This window comes from Geospiza fortis, unplaced genomic scaffold (assembly GCF_000277835.1).
Source record: "Geospiza fortis unplaced genomic scaffold, GeoFor_1.0 scaffold58, whole genome shotgun sequence".
NCBI lineage: Eukaryota > Metazoa > Chordata > Aves > Passeriformes > Thraupidae > Geospiza > Geospiza fortis.
The window spans coordinates 324,585-340,345 of NW_005054359.1; the positions used below are offsets into that span (position 1 = coordinate 324,585).

Here is a 15,761-nt window from a genome sequence, read left to right on the forward strand (position 1 = left end):
AGGTAGTTTGTGGCCCTTGGCTCCATAGATAAACTGCAGCCAAGCAGTAGGAATTAGAAGTTCTCCTTAGAGCAGAGTGAGATCAGAGTCCTCAGTACTCTTCCTAAGAACAACCTGAGCACATCCAGACACCACATTCCTAGCAGACCCTTCAACTGCCCTGCAATCAGGCAAGTTTTTCTAAGCTTCTTTCCTACTCCCAGCAACTCCTCTTGCCCTTCCTTTTATTTCAGAAATAGAAGATCTCACTTTCTGGTCACTACAGGACTAGGACACACTTTATTTGCAGGCAGTAAAACAAAACAAAACAAAAAAAAGCACGTTTAACCTGGATTTTAGCCCAAATCCAGGAGCCATCAAGTTAGGATAGGCTACCCGTTCTGAAAGGTCCAAGTCCTGGGCCTATCACACAAGGGCAACCTATTTCTACCTATACGAGATCTCCTATATCTTAAAGAAGTTTAAATCAAGATATAATATCTTGACTTCGGACATAAGACTGACTTCAGTTTAAGTCAAATACTCTTGGCTTTGTCTCAAAAGTGACAAATTCCACCCAAAATGGTAGCTTGCCAAAATCCTCCATCATTCCATCCCTTCAGCTGGCAGCAGTGATTCATCGTTCTCAGTGATAAAGGACAGTACATGCACACAGGTACTTTTTTCTTTTTTTTTATTGCTGTTAATTCAAGGAAAAAGGTTGCATAAAATCCAATCTCTTCTAGAAATATAAGTGACCTTTCCAGTACATTTCAAATATCAAAGTATATGGTAAACATACAAATAAAGAGAAGGTAACATACCTCCTATTTACAGTACAGTATTTTAAATCATAAAATAAGTTCCATAAAGTACAACTGGCAGGTAATTCACAATACAAGTCCATTGGTGGTTTAACACCCTCACTTCAACTCAAACGCAGTTCAGTCATTTCAAGTGGTCCAAAAATACCCAGATCAAATAAAAATTTTAATCAAAATAATTTTCATTTACTACTTAAACTTTTTTTTTAAATTAAAGCTTTCATCTACCTCCCTCCCCGTCCCCCCCCCTCCAAGAAAAAAGTTTCAAAATGTACACTGGTGCTATAAATATAAATGCTATCTATGAAGAAATGTAGTAATCAAGCTTTTTTTTTTTCTTCAAGTTTTTTGTTTGTTTAGCAATTTATTAGACAGCTGAACCAAAGACTGATTTTTATTTCATCCCTCTACCGGACACTGGGTCTGATTTTAAGAAAAAAACATTTCTGCCATGAACTGTGAGGAATGCCAAACCTTATGGATATACAGTGGTAGTTGTTCATCGGTGTTGAATGCAGCAGTCAAAAAACACACTCGTCTTCCAGATAACCTCAGTGCACTTTAGGAAATCAAATATTACCTGGAAGCAATTTAGTTCATATATTGGCTTTTAAAAATAAAATAAAAAATACAGCAGCATTAAACTTACTTACTCATGATACTGACATGTTTAATACCATCTTAACACTCATTTCAGTCTTTCACATTATACCGTAATTACGCATAGTGGTAAATTGTTATAAAATAGTGACTTTCCTATTTGGTAGACAGGTTCTAATACTAATACCTGACTATTTTGTAGAAAACCATAGCTTTTGTTCAGTTTGAAATAAAACATTTACATTCTAAGTACAATGCAACACTGTAATAGTTTAGGAAAAAAATATTCAATCAAGTAATGTTCATTCTGTGTTGACACGATGTAGAATAGCTTTAAAAAAGGAAAAAATGCTGTCAACTTTCATTACAAATGCAAACACACTGAGTACAACATTCATACCATTTTTTCACCTTTGTTGCTGAACATACAGGCTAAAAAGCTACAAGGGAAGAAAAATCTGTCAATTTAAGCTCGTTCATTGTTCTAAATCTGTTCCAGTCCACACAGTTTCAGCCCCTTCCTGCTCTATGTATTTTCATTTGTTTGGGCCCCTCGAGAGCTGCGTATCTGTATTATTATCAGGTATAGTACACATACACTGTCGTGTTTTCCTTTGGACTCTGCTAATAGGTTGTTTGAACATCTCCCCTCAATTCATGAGTATTAAATTTAGAGTACGGGCAGGGTCTGTATGAACTGCTAGACACTCATGCAAGTCCAACGAATCCACGTGGACAACCAGGGAAAGTAAAGAAAACAGCAGCATAAGGAGAACAGGGAGGGAGGGAAGAAGATTGTGGTGGGGAACATGACCAAGTTTCTTCTTTCACCATGTGACTGCTCCACCAGTGATGTCAGAGGTCAGAGGAATTTTTTTTAAAACTGCAGTAAACATTGCACATGTCTCAAGTCTTCAGTGCAAAAGCATGGTTCGAATGCTCTGTCTGATTGTTTGGCTGTGTGTGTGAATTACATGCATTACGCAAGCCTCTTGTAGAACCAGGAGGAGACCAGGGACTCAGCCTTCTTCTTTTGTATGGAACAGAGGTGCAAAAGCAATGAAAAATTCCAAAAGAATATAAAACCGGGAATGTCCCAAAACACAAGACCAACCTCCCCCTCCCACACACACCTTCCCCCAGATTTCCCAAGCTTCACTTTAAGTAGGCAATGTTTACTTGTTTCAGTCTGCAGAATCCAAGGTATCATTGGAAGGGGGAGGGGGAGGTGCGTATCTCAGTCTGTAAGTGCCTAAAACAGGAAAGAGAACTACTAAGTCACTGCTCACAATTAAAATGGATTACAAAACCACTACAAGGTATCAAAATGGACATGCTCTTCAAAAGGCACTATCATCCTCCAGTCCTTTTAAAGTAGGTCCTCAGACTTAATCCTATTTTCTTTCATCCTCTTGCTAGAACTGTAAGTTTAAAAAAAAGATATAGAGTGTAGATATAGTACTTGAGCTCTATTGGAAAAAATGAAAAGATAGTCCCCATCAAGGTTCATCTTTCCTGTTCCGGTCCAATCAAACTACTAAAGTCAGAATGGGAACAAGGGCAGGAATCAAAAATAGATTGTGTTCGATGCAAACCCTGCATTTTCCCCATTCTTCTGGATGGAGAGAGAAATGGGAGCTATTCCTCTTATATTTAGCTCCAATCCGTTTCTGTCTTTTTGCTGCAACTTGTCTGAAAAGTTAAATGTATTGCATGACGGGGCACAGAAGGATGGCTGATTGTGCAAAGGTAAGCCCTAGAAAATGCTAAATATCAAATGGCCAGTCTATTTTTTTTTTCATTTAATTCTCAGAAGTTTAAGGAATCCAAGGTCATATCATAAGCAACAACTGATTTCTTTTTGCCAATGAATTCGCTCAAAAAGCACCCCACTGAATGGGAATGGGAAAATTGAAACAACATGCAAGTCTCAACATAATGCCAAAACCAAACCAGTGAAAAAAGAATGACAATTTAGGACTGGTATCATTTTACTTTCCAGCTCTGAACCCATTTTTAACTTCACGCTGTGAGCCCCGTTCCCTCGCACTGTTCTACATGATTTTCAGGCAGAGATAGGATATTTTGCAGTTTTAGAGCAGGTCACTAGTGCACAACCATTTACACGAAACATACACACGCACGCACATCTTTCTGCAAGACCAGAAACAACACATTCAGAAAGGTAAAGAGAAACTACCAAACTCAAAAGCAAGTCCTCTGGGAGTTATCATGATTACCTTGTTGACTGGCCTCCATGGATGACTGCTTACAGTCCTGCGCATAGTGTCCACTTACACCACAATTGTAACATGAAACGTTCCCATTCTTCTTGGGTCCTGACCCATTCGTGTTGGCAACTACGTTAGGTGCTGGATATACAGGATAGAACCTCCCAAATCCTGCCATCTGCTGCATACCATAGTTGGCTTGGCTTCCCATCACTGGGTCATGCATAAGCCCGTTTGCATACGGAGACTGAGGCAGGAAGAATGGAAGTTGTGTTCCATTGCTTTGATGTGCTTGATTGAGGTAGCTGCCATTGCAAAGTGATGGCAGAGTGAAGAAAGATGGAACTCTGTAGACTTGTCCAGGAAGTGGGTTATGATAAAAATAGCTATTAATCTGAAGGCTGCCATTGGTCCCACAGCTACACCTACGTCCACAAGAGCCACAAGGGCCAGATCCCAACTGCTGCGGAGGTAACATTGTCCCGTTAGTGTTATTATTCCCAACAGCGTTTATGTAGGATGTGCTGTCACTCTGTGCAGTGCTGTGTGTTAGAGCGGGGCTTGGGCTGGGGGCAGGGCCTGGCGTGTGTGTTGGGATTGCAGGAGGAACAGTGGACTGGACCTGACCGAGGCCAGCAGACTGAGGAGGTGAGGAAGTTGCTCCAGTGCTCAGCACGTTTGTATTCTGGTTGGGCAGCACACTGGTACCGTGAGGGCTGCCTGGCAAAGCGTACGAAGCTGGTGGAGGTGGCGGTGCTGCTGTGGAGAGACCAGCTGCTGGAAGAACTACCTTGAGATTGGTAGGCTGAGGGATTGCTCCTGGGTTTCCCTCAATGTGAGGCACCATTTGATTCAGTCCTACCACCTGGGATGCAGGTTTTGTGATGGGATCTGTAGTAGGAACTGGGGATCCTGGGAAACTACCTGGATTGTGGACTGGGATAAAGGCAGTATTTGGTGATCCGATACTTAAGTTTCCTGTCGGCTGCTGTGGTCCATTAACTGTGCAACTTTCTGATGATCCCTGTGGAGAGGGGATTTTCAACCTATGTATTGCCAAATGCAAAGCAGGGCTACCAGGCTGGACAGAATGTGGAAGGAAAGAGGATGGGACTGGCAAAGGGGAAGCCATGAGCTCAAGGCGTTTCTCAGATTCACCAGAGGTCACTGGGCCCATTCCCGCAGGAGGGGAGTTCGCAGCCTCTCTCACCGGTGAGACAGCGACAGGTGTGGTAACCAGCATTCCCATGGTTTTACCATCTGCAGATATGGGTGGTGGGACAACTGCTTCAGGCTTTTGGGCAGCGCTGTGCATCACACAGTGTAAGGCAGGCATGAAGGAAATATGCTGAAACTTTGCATTCAAAGGATCTTCTGAAAGGCTCCCATTTTCATTATTCACTGCAGAGATCTGAGCAGATGATTTGTTCATATTTGATGAACTGACAGCACTGTAGCCTGTAAACCTGGTTGTATTTTGATTCCCAGAGTCCTCAGAATTGCTGTCTGTATCTGCGAGGACAAAAGCATTTGTCAGTCCTCGCAGAATGAACCTCAAGCAACAGAGAATCATGCCCTGGATCCATTTACCCATATAAAACCTATTGAGTTTGATGACATGAATGATAGTTATGTCTTCCCAAACTGTGACAACTTCGAGATTCTTTTCATTCATCCAAATAAAGCTAGGTCCATCTTCATGACTTGCCTCTATCTCCCTGACCAGCTAGCTACTGTGTCTTTGACTCCTGCATATCCACAAACGCAAAGAGTAGGACACAGAGTGAATGAGGAATTTGCATCAGTCTAGAAAGATATTAACAGAGGTTATTTAAATTTGGAAGGAGTGGCAAATTGTCAGTACAAAAAGATGGAGCTCCCAGACATGACACACATAATTTCATATAAACCCAGCCCCTTTCAGGCCAAAGTTTTCCACATTATTGTACTGTGGAAATTTCTCAAGAGAGTTATATCACGGAGGCCAAAAAATTATGACATATATTCAGTAACCTAAAACTCAGTGGTATTTAAACAGTGCTAGAAGCCCTCAAAACACCAAGTCATGAAACCCACAAAGAAAAATGTATTCGGTGACTAGCTCAGAAAACAAAGTACCTAATTAACGAAAGGTACTGAAAAACGAACTAAAATAAACGCAATAAAGAGATTAGTCTAGGAATAAAGGCATTCATGCACACTCTCCATAAATACAACCTCTGTCTTTTTCTTCTTCACTATCAAAGCTTTCCTGCCCATCATGTCGTGGACTAGAAGGAGAGCTGTAACTTTCAGATGATGTTTCTCCACACGTATCATGACCAGATCCAGCATCCAAATTCAGATCTACAAATAAAAGTAGTCAGTTTTATTTTTGATCTCAGTGTATGGAAGTGAGGTTATTTTGGTTTTCTCACATTTCCCACTAGTCAAGATTTTTGCCTGTTTCTACTTAATTGCATCTGTGCCCTGTATTCCTATCACTTCCATTCCCTGCGCTCAGGACTGGTCTCTTCCCTAAATTTGTGATGAGTGAATCCTTGGTGTTAAGAAGGTGATACTGAAAATTGGTATTTATGCAAAGCAGTGAAAAGAATGATGATCCTGAATGATTCCTGTGATGTTTATACTGGACTGCAGTACAACAGCAGCGATCCAGCATTTCCACTGGCAGAGCTGCAGCCCTCCTCAGTGACACCAGCACAGGCAGGAAGCTAACTCAGCAGGACATGGCAAAACAATGCACCACTTCACAAGTCACTCTTCTAGAACAGGCTTTAACCAAACTCTATCAACAAATCCTGTTTAAAGAAAAAGAGGTGAACTGAAAAAGTGGTTAACCGTTCTCTAAATTCTGAATGGATCACAGGACACTCTTTTGCTGGAAACCAACTTTCAGGGTGGGTAGCTACTATGGTTTGGCTTTCAAGTACAGCCTCAGAGGGGAAGAAGAATGACAAATGCACCCTCTCTCAGAATCTATGACAGACACAAGCTGGAAATCCCAGCCCACAAAACCTTGGTTAGCAAAACCTCAGGACAAAAATTAGAACACTAATTATTATAATAATTTACAAATAAAATAATTTTACCCCATTTTTTATTGCTACTGGAAGTTTAACAGGTTGGGATGGCTCACCAAAAAGTTGCCTTAATGCTTCAATTCTTGAAATAATTTCCTGGATTAAACCCATAATTGCTCAAATTATTTTAACAAGTACTTTGAACATCTAATATAAACTGGAGCCTCAGTGTGACCCTGGGATCACTAGCAGCCAGAGTGTAAAGTGCTAATCACAAAGTATCCAGTCTTAAAAATTACTATTGTAATTAACTAATGCTTCAGACAAGCTCAGAATAGGGAGAAAAAATGAAAGCAAACATGATGCAGTTAAGAATTACAGACTCAAAATAGGGCATTTCAAACCAAGTCTGGATATATGAACCTAGGCAGAGATTCAGACTGTTATTTTTCCCCATTGACTATGTCTCCAATAAGTATTTCAAAAGATGTTCTGATGTTCATACGTGGGTTGAAAGCTTGTCTCTGAGCAGGATTTAATGGCTTCCAGCCTCTGTGGGTTACAGCTTCTTTCTGAACCAGCCAATAGTTTCACAGGAGGCAGTTTCACATCTGTAGAGTGGTGGGTAGTAAGCAAACAGAACTCCTAGGGAAAAGCATTCCCTACTAACTTTGCAGAATCAGACAATCAACTAGGTTGGAAAAGACTTCTGATCATCAAGTGCAACCTATACCTAACACCACCTAAACCATGGTACCCAGTGCCACATATCCCAGTCTTTTTCAAAACACCTCCAGGGATGGTGACTCCACCATTTCCCTAGGCAGCCCATTCCAATGACCTGACATTCTTTCTGTGATTAATTTTTTTCTAATGTCTAGCCTAAACTACCCCTGGCGCAGCTTAAGTCTGTGTCCTCTTGTCCTGTTGCTGTTTCTCTGGGAGAAGAGACCAATCCCCACCTGGCTACAGCCTCCTTTGAGGTGGCTGTAGAGAGTGATAAGGTCTCCCCTTACACACCACTGCATCACCTCCTAAAGTCACTGTCAGTTTATAAAACTTGGTGCGTTTTGCCTGACAACAAAAACAGCAATCAAACAGAAATGCATGCAGCAGAGCTCTGCTGCAGAGTATGTTTTCTGCTTAACGGCCCTTAACTATAGCTTTCCAAAACTGTTCGAGTTTTGCTAAGTTTGTGAACAGTGAGTTCTTAAAAGTTTTACTCAAACGCTGTTTGTAGAAGGTAAAAACACCTGCCCACAAAACCCAGCAATAATTCCGAATTGGATCTAGCTGGAATTCTCCAAGGTGAGAAGCGGTGAGAAGAAAGAAGAAAGTTAATCTTAGCTTAACCAAGATTGTATCACAAATAGAAGCAATAGAAAGACAAGGCACTTTTAAGAGTCCTTTGAACATTTAGGCCAATTAGGTGGTGTAAAAAAAGGCAAACTCTTTGTCAACTTTCCATCACAAGAACTACATGTAAGACAGGCAAGGTCACAACGGATAGCGGGAATTTAGAAAACATCAAGATGGCAGAGTCAATCGGTAGCACAGACTACAGAAATTTGTAATAAAGCTTGAAGACTCAGTTTACTAAAGGAACACAAATGTAATTTTTTCTTACAATTGACTGACGTACACAAGTCTTGGCCTAGACACTCCATTTAGGAGTACCCTAAACTGATGACCCTGAGGGCAGCATACACAGTTCTGTGTGGTAGCTCAGTGGTCACCTGGTATAAACACTACAGTTCATCAATGGCTCACACCACAGGTTTCAGACAGGTTTCTTGTGGGCCATTGCACAACCGATGAAGAAACTAGTAGGCTACAAAGAGCACACTAATGGCAAGATGCTCCATGTCCACACACTCAGACTGCTGAATTTCATATGGAAGTAGCCCAACAGTAGCTCTTTCTGCAATTACTCCACCCCATAAGCCAACTTACGCAGACTTTCAAGTATTTTGCCACCTATGCACGAAGAGACACACTCCAAGCAATTGGATATAGAAGACTGAGTCTAGTGTGTTCTGTACAGCAAGTCAAAGCACAAATTAGACTGCCAATATACCAACTTGCACCAGAACATTTCTCAGACTTGTGCTTTCCCCTTTACAGAAGGCCTCGAATAAATCAGCTGCAAGTTCTGTTTCTTACTAACAGCTTTGGAAAAAGCACCTTACCTTTTGCTGTCCCGGTACGGATGTGCTGTGATGCTGCAACTCGAACTCCATTGCTCCTGTTAGTCAACCTGCAGTCAGTTTTCTTTGCTTTCTCCCTGTGTAAATAATTTCATGGTTTTTTTGCAAATGCATGAGTACAAGTAACCAACCATGAATGAACATGGAATGACACTGGAAACAAAGGCAGTGACTCCAGGCCAGAAGTGCATATTTAATAGATATAACAACAAATAAACAATTGAATAGAGGTTGCTGGTACAATATACCAGGAACTAAGCTACAAGCAGGATTACTAAACACTATGAAATAAAGATCTATGTAAGAAAGGATACCAAAAATGAATAGGTGCAGCAAACAGTAAAGTCATTTTTGAAAGCTGATGTGTGTAATGCAGCCCTACACCAGTCTAGCATAATAGCATCTGGAAACTTGGAAGTAGGCAGAGTAGTAGGTAAGGGTGGAAGCGCTTTCACTTCTCACAGTGCAGAGCTGCGTAGCCTGCAGGAAGTTCTGAAGCCCTCTGATGTGTAAATTAACTTCAATAAGACATTTTAGCCAGTTACCAGCCACTTCATAATGTTAAAGGTCGCTGTCAATCCTCATTTGATTTTCAGGATATTCTGGACAGCTTTACATCTTTTGAGTTTCAAATAAATATAAAGGGGAAAAGGCAATATGGTTAAAAATATACTTCCACTCCTTCATCTTTTTATTAAATGCCAAGCGCTATTTTGAGAAATTAATGCATTCACTTAAATTTCTATTTTTCAAGTTACTTCTTTACAGAATACAAAAGAAGGATTTTTATGTAGCCTTGCCTCACACCATGCCAGCTCTTGTGCCAACACAGCAAATGAAAGCACCTGATTGACTGCAGACACTGTTTATCAGAGTGAACGCATTACACTTCATTTCTGGATTACCAGTTACATTAGAAACCTACTTTTCCAGCTGTGGCTTTCCTTTCTTCTTGCTTACTGTAGACAGACTTCGTTTTTCCACTGTGTGCTAGACAGAAAATAGAAAGACACCAGTCAAACAATTATGAAAGCCAAGACAACACCTCTTCTAGACTGACAGGTCCACAAGTCCAAGAGTAGTGGGCTCACAGGTGCTATAACCACCCAAAGAACCACTTGTTCAGTGCATCTGAGCCTGTAAAATAATGTATCATGTCTTGCGTTTACACAAGAATCAGCAAAACATTCAGCAAATTACTACTTGCAAGTATGCCAGAGATATCAATCAAATTATTGTTTGCATGCTGTTCTTCCGCCAGAGGATAAAAACAAATGTGTTTCATCACAAACCTGCTAAAAAGGCCGATCACCAAGCTTAAGGAGCTATAAAACTTGTTGATATAAATGGAATTATTTGATAGTTGGGGGTGGGAAATACATGTGACAAATTATTTCTACATAGTGACAAGCAGGTACCTAGCCTTAAACTGCAAGTTTAAGCTGCTAAACTAAACTCTAGCACATAAGAAAAAACATAGGACCTACACAATTTTTAAAGTATGCTATCAATAACTGTTATTAACAACTCATATTTGGCAAGGAAGTAAAATTTATGAAAATTTTGAAATAATCTCTGTCCAAATCACGGTATTTGGACTTCCTTTAAATAGCTTTTCCTTTGCTTTAGTAAATTAACCTTCTCCTGCTTCAAGCTTGCAGTATTTCAAGCTTTGATGCAGCCTACTATTTCATGTTTAGAAGCCAACCTCAATTCACTACTCTGCTTTATGAAAAAAGGAAACTATTTTTGTTTGGCTTGCTATTCCACACGTAACAATCAATAGCCAAATTCCAAACATAAATGAGAGTAATATCAAACAATTCTAACATTCTGTGTTTTTCACATATAAGCAGTGAGCAAGCTTCCTTCCCCCAAATTCAGTAGTAGACCATTTTATTTATAAATAATTATTCTGCTTACCTATATTTACAATGAGATTGAGCATTGAAGAGACACAAATCCCAGAAAAAGTGTATATGCATCTATCTATTAACGTTTTTCAAAAATTATTACTTAAATAATGCAGGTAAGATAGAAAGAATATGTTTAACCTATTGTACCTACTGTAGCATTAATACAGTTTAGCTACTAATACTGTTTCTAGTTTGTCCTTGCAATTACAGAAATTGCCCAAGCGTTCTGGAATCCTCTCTGATAACAATGCTACCGTAACAGGAAAGTGCCTGATCAGAAATTAACATTAGACTTTTCTGATTACTTACATTCTCCTGGGGAATTTTATTTACAAATTCATAAACAAAATATTCAGCTTTCTGAGAGTGTGGTAAGGAACTATGAAGGCTTTTCTAATCAAGATAAGTCAGTAGCAACTTCAACACTTATTTTGTGCAATTTTAGGAGCACTTATCTTTAAAGCTAAATTTCATCATGTGTAGTGGACAGTCTTCTCAGGTTTCTTGGAATATGCTTTTAAAGAATAAATAGCAACACACCTGGTCAAGTAGGTTAGTACAGTGCTCTGGGTGCTGTTGGACAATACAGCTTTTCCTCCTCCAGTCCATTACCCCATTCTGCTCTGAGTGCTGAATGTTAAGGCTATCCAGTGAAGAACATTTTGCACTGCTAGTGCTGCTGAAAAGAAAAAAATAACCCCAAAAGTTAGGCTGATGTGAACAAACCTTCAGGCTTGTCTTACCAACATACATATTTTGCATCATGTTGGGAAATTTTGCTTTCAGAAAACCCTAGGAATTTTCAAGAGGTTTAAAAGATGTAAATTACAGCAGTTCTTGTGCTCTAAAGTTATGATCTGATCATAACTGGAGTTCCTTTTTCATTTGTCTATAAATGTCTATAATTTGATGTAAAATTCAGAACAACAGAATTTGTAGAAAACAGTAATTGAGGGCAGTTTCCTTGGATATTTCTAAAACACAAAAGCTTTGCTATTTTCATACCAGACATGTGGCAATTTTCCAGACAGAAATGTAGTCTGAATTCATCTTCTTTCTTCCTTATCATTAATGACAAAGCTGGAATTACTTTTTAATCCCTGTTTCAGAATTCATGAGATATGGATGGAGAATTCATAAGAATGGAGCACACAGTTACTACAGATCATACTGCAGTTGTGTTTGTTTCAATTTCAAAACGGTCACCTTGCTTTGCATTTTTACCTCCAGGAATGCTAGTTTCGAGTAGTGCTGGGAGAGGGGAGTTACACTTGGCATTTACTTTGGACTTTACAGTGCCTTCCACTGAAGCCTTGCTCTACAGCAGTTGGTCAGAAGAAATACTGCACTGGGTCTGAGACCACTGGTCAACTAAAGCTGCTGGAAAATAGTCAGGGTTCTGACAGTCAGTAAGGCACAAGGATCTATAGCCTTTTCGTATCTCATACAAAATTATGCCTTATTGTAGGTTGGATGCAAAAGAAAAAAAAGAAAAAAGGAGTTAACACTTTTAAATTCTTATCTAAATACTTATGCTGATAATTGAAAGTGCCCTTTAATTCAGGGCTGCTGGCAAGCTGCTTCACAAAAGTTACTGCAATATGAAATGTTACTCAGCTCCATGATGGCAGAAATCCAGCTCACTGGAAAGCACAAGACATGCTGAAGTTCCAGTAGCTACCTACCAAATATCTCTGTGAGTAAGGGCTCAAACTACTTAAAAGATACACAGTAGAATATTTTTTTTTTAAATTAAGAAAATGGCAAGAACCCAAGGCCCCAAAAGACAGACATAGACCCCTGACTGCAAAGACAGAAGCAAGGTCACTTTAGGAACTTCTGCCAAGTGGAGGTAAATTATTTCACTGCCAAATTTGCAGTCATTTCATGGAAACTGTAAGATTAGTAAAATTTTTTTCTATGTGTGATCTCATTCCTACCAGTAAATTTTTCAACTTTTTAAGAGTAAAGCTGCAATACCGAATGAAAACAAGAGGTAGACAGATGCACAATGTACCAATGCTATTTGAGATGAACTGCTTGTGATTCTAAACAGCTTTATGCATATTTATAACAGAAAAGTTCCATTCAGTGCAATTTCTGTACAAACCCATAAACAAAAGGCATAGATTTTAAGGAGACAGACACATAAACCAAACAGGAGAGGACTAACAGACCTCTAGCAGGCAAGGAGTAAATACATTTCCTCCTCTTAGATAAACAGAAAATAATAGTTAGCTAAAGAAGTTTCTTTCTCAGAACTTTGTGGAAATATCTGTCCCTCTCTCTCCTTGGAAGACAGATCCTAAACTATGATCAGCCTTACTGTAATTCATTATACAATGAATAAAAAAAGATAATTTCTTTATTAATGACCATAAGCTAGTAAATTTGGATCCTGATCTGATGACTTTGTAGTAGACTGTATATCCACCATTGTAATCAAAGATTTGTCAAGTTATACACTTTCTTCTTAAGGAAATATAAGCTGAAAGTAGGACAGTTTAAAACCAAAACAGACAAAAAGCACTAAGTTGTCTTGTGGTGAGTTCACAAGGATTTTGTCTGGCAAAGATCTCTGGACCTTAACCAACACTGTTCTGTGCTATGTTTATATTCTAATTATTGGAATTCTAGGTAAATTTTCACCACAAGATAAATACCTTTTACAGACAAATCAACACTGAACAAAATGGTAAATCTCAATAAATTCTGTATCCATTCCTTTCCCTTAATTGAGTTGAATTACGCACAACTATGTGCAAACATACCTGAAGTTTTTAATCAAAATACATTAATGAGTGAATTCACATTAGGTACTTCAGGGATCTGAAGGCATATATATAAACTACTTTAATATGGTTAGGAACTGCTTCCACTTACAATGGACACAAACCAGCGAGGTGTGCGTGCATTTGCCAGTGAGCAAGGGCAAAAATGGACTGCCTTCTCCTATAAGCTCCTCTTTGAGGTTACCTAGGCTTCAAATCAATAGCACCGGAAATTTTCAGTACAAGCATGGGAGTGTGTGCACATAGGAAAGATACCCGCCATACAGATTATGGTATGTAATACCTTATAAACACAAATCAAAACATCAATTCAAATCGTGAAGATCCACAGAATTTGGGAAAGAAGAGCTATCCAAATGACCCAGACCTACAGATTTAGAAATAGGGTCTTCTGAACTATTTTTCTAATAGTTTAGAAGTTAATAACAACCTCCTAAATTATAAAAATAAGACCAGAACAGCCCACCACAAACAAACAAAAGCTCCACAAAGAAGCTCTAGAAGGACACATACTCTCAAAACACCAACAAATGGAAGTTCAGACACGTAACATGGTCACATTACACCCTAGTACTTACTTGGCAACAGGACTTTTTCCATTATGTTTCTTGTGAACTGCTGTGTGCTGCATTACATCTGGAAAAAAAACCCCAAAGCATAATTTCAACAGAAATTCCATTTAATCTTTTAAATCAATCCAGCAAATTCATCTTTCCATCACTACCAGACACATAGCAGAAGACATCTCCATTAAACAGGTCAGGCTTAATTTACAGTGCTGAAATTAGCAGGTGTTGCATAGAAGACAAATTAGTTTGTATAGATTATATAAACAAGACTCTTTACCTTCCATTTCACAGAAGAATGAAACAAAGAGAGGAACTATGACAATGTTTGCTCACCTCTATATTTAATTCTAAGCACTGAATGCATGACTGAGTATCACCCAGTATGAAAGAACAGAGAGAAGAAAGGAATGAGTCAGAAAAAAATACAACATTTTGTTATTTCTTCTGAATACTGAAATTAATCTCAAAACTATGTCACACATTCTGACTAGGAAACGAAGACAAGTCCTACACTAAAGTACTGCATTCTGAACCTGAAAATTCACTAGGCAAGTAAAGCTTTGCAAATTACACCTGGCAAAAAGAGATACAGCCTCAAGGCCCGCCTGGGTGGGGCTCCAAGTAACCCAGTATGGTGGAAGATTCCCTGCCTGTGGCAGATGGTTTGGAACTTCAAGGTTTCCAACCCAAATCATTCTAAGAGTCCACTAAGAAAAACTGAGAACTTTAGAGATATAGTCTACCCTTTTTTTAAGGTAACTGTTACATTTTAACAAAAGCAACTTTCCTTAATTCCAACTATTGATGATCTTAGTATTCTTGGTACTTAGGATTTTGCCTGAACTCCTGTCAATGCTACACCTAAGTTTAAATAATAGTTTAAAAATTTAAGAAAAAAAAAATGATTTTTAAACTTCTGGTAAACACTTCACTAAAATGGCACAAAAGGTGTTCTGAAATGCATTTGTAGTTTCACCAGATGAAGACATTTATGTATTTCTAAGAGCAGTATATAAAAGACTATATGGGTAATATATTGTAAATTTACTTGGTGTGCTCTGAACTCTTAAGAATATGGCAATGATTATTTTCACAAGAAAAAGCTCCTCAAACTGCATATGTAGATTACTGAATCCACAGAAATTCAACAGCAAACTTCTTATGAATTATTAATGTGAAAGAGGACAAGAGTGCTGTCATTACTTGAAAGCCAGCATAAGTGTTCAGTGGTCTGTGTTCACCCATCAGTCCCCTTTCCCATTCTTTCCATCTTTTCATCTACCAGGAGCTTGTACTTGTTTCCTTCTAAAAACAATGCAAAACTGGCTTGCTGTTCCTTTCAGAATCAAACTACTGACCAGTCACCAGGCTGCTGCTTCCATGTGGGAACTGTTTTTGAGGCATTTGAAAAACACAAGCTTTCAGACTGTAATCAATACTCACTACAGTCCCAACCTTAGTAATTGTCCAGAGTATCAAAGCAGCATAGGTTAAGAATAAGAAGAGGAAAACTTGAAGTTCCTTTCTGTATAAAATTAGAAGCTAGACAAATTTGGCATATTTAATGTAAAACAGTCTTGAAATACTCTTGAAATACCCTTGAAATACTGCACTTAAACT

The 15,761-nt window shown here is 38.9% G+C and overlaps 1 protein-coding gene across 3 annotated transcripts in view; it reads right to left on the minus strand.

The window, feature by feature from the left end:
- Positions 1-666: 666 nt before the first annotated feature.
- The window catches only part of ZCCHC2 (zinc finger CCHC-type containing 2), a 43,328-nt gene continuing 28,233 nt past the window's right edge, over positions 667-15,761 (minus strand). For 2 of the 3 annotated variants that reach the window (XM_031059285.1, XM_031059284.1), the window contains 7 exons: positions 14,151-14,208; positions 11,321-11,459; positions 9,790-9,854; positions 8,847-8,941; positions 5,852-5,980; positions 3,644-5,146; positions 667-2,655 (listed from right to left, as the gene is read on the minus strand). In XM_031059285.1, coding sequence (XP_030915145.1) covers positions 2,588-2,655; positions 3,644-5,146; positions 5,852-5,980; positions 8,847-8,941; positions 9,790-9,854; positions 11,321-11,459; positions 14,151-14,208 — 2,057 coding nt within the window. In that variant the 3' untranslated portion in view covers positions 667-2,587. The remainder of the gene's footprint in view (positions 2,656-3,643; positions 5,147-5,851; positions 5,981-8,846; positions 8,942-9,789; positions 9,855-11,320; positions 11,460-14,150; positions 14,209-15,761) is intronic. The other variant, XM_005423848.2, reaches the window with a different exon arrangement.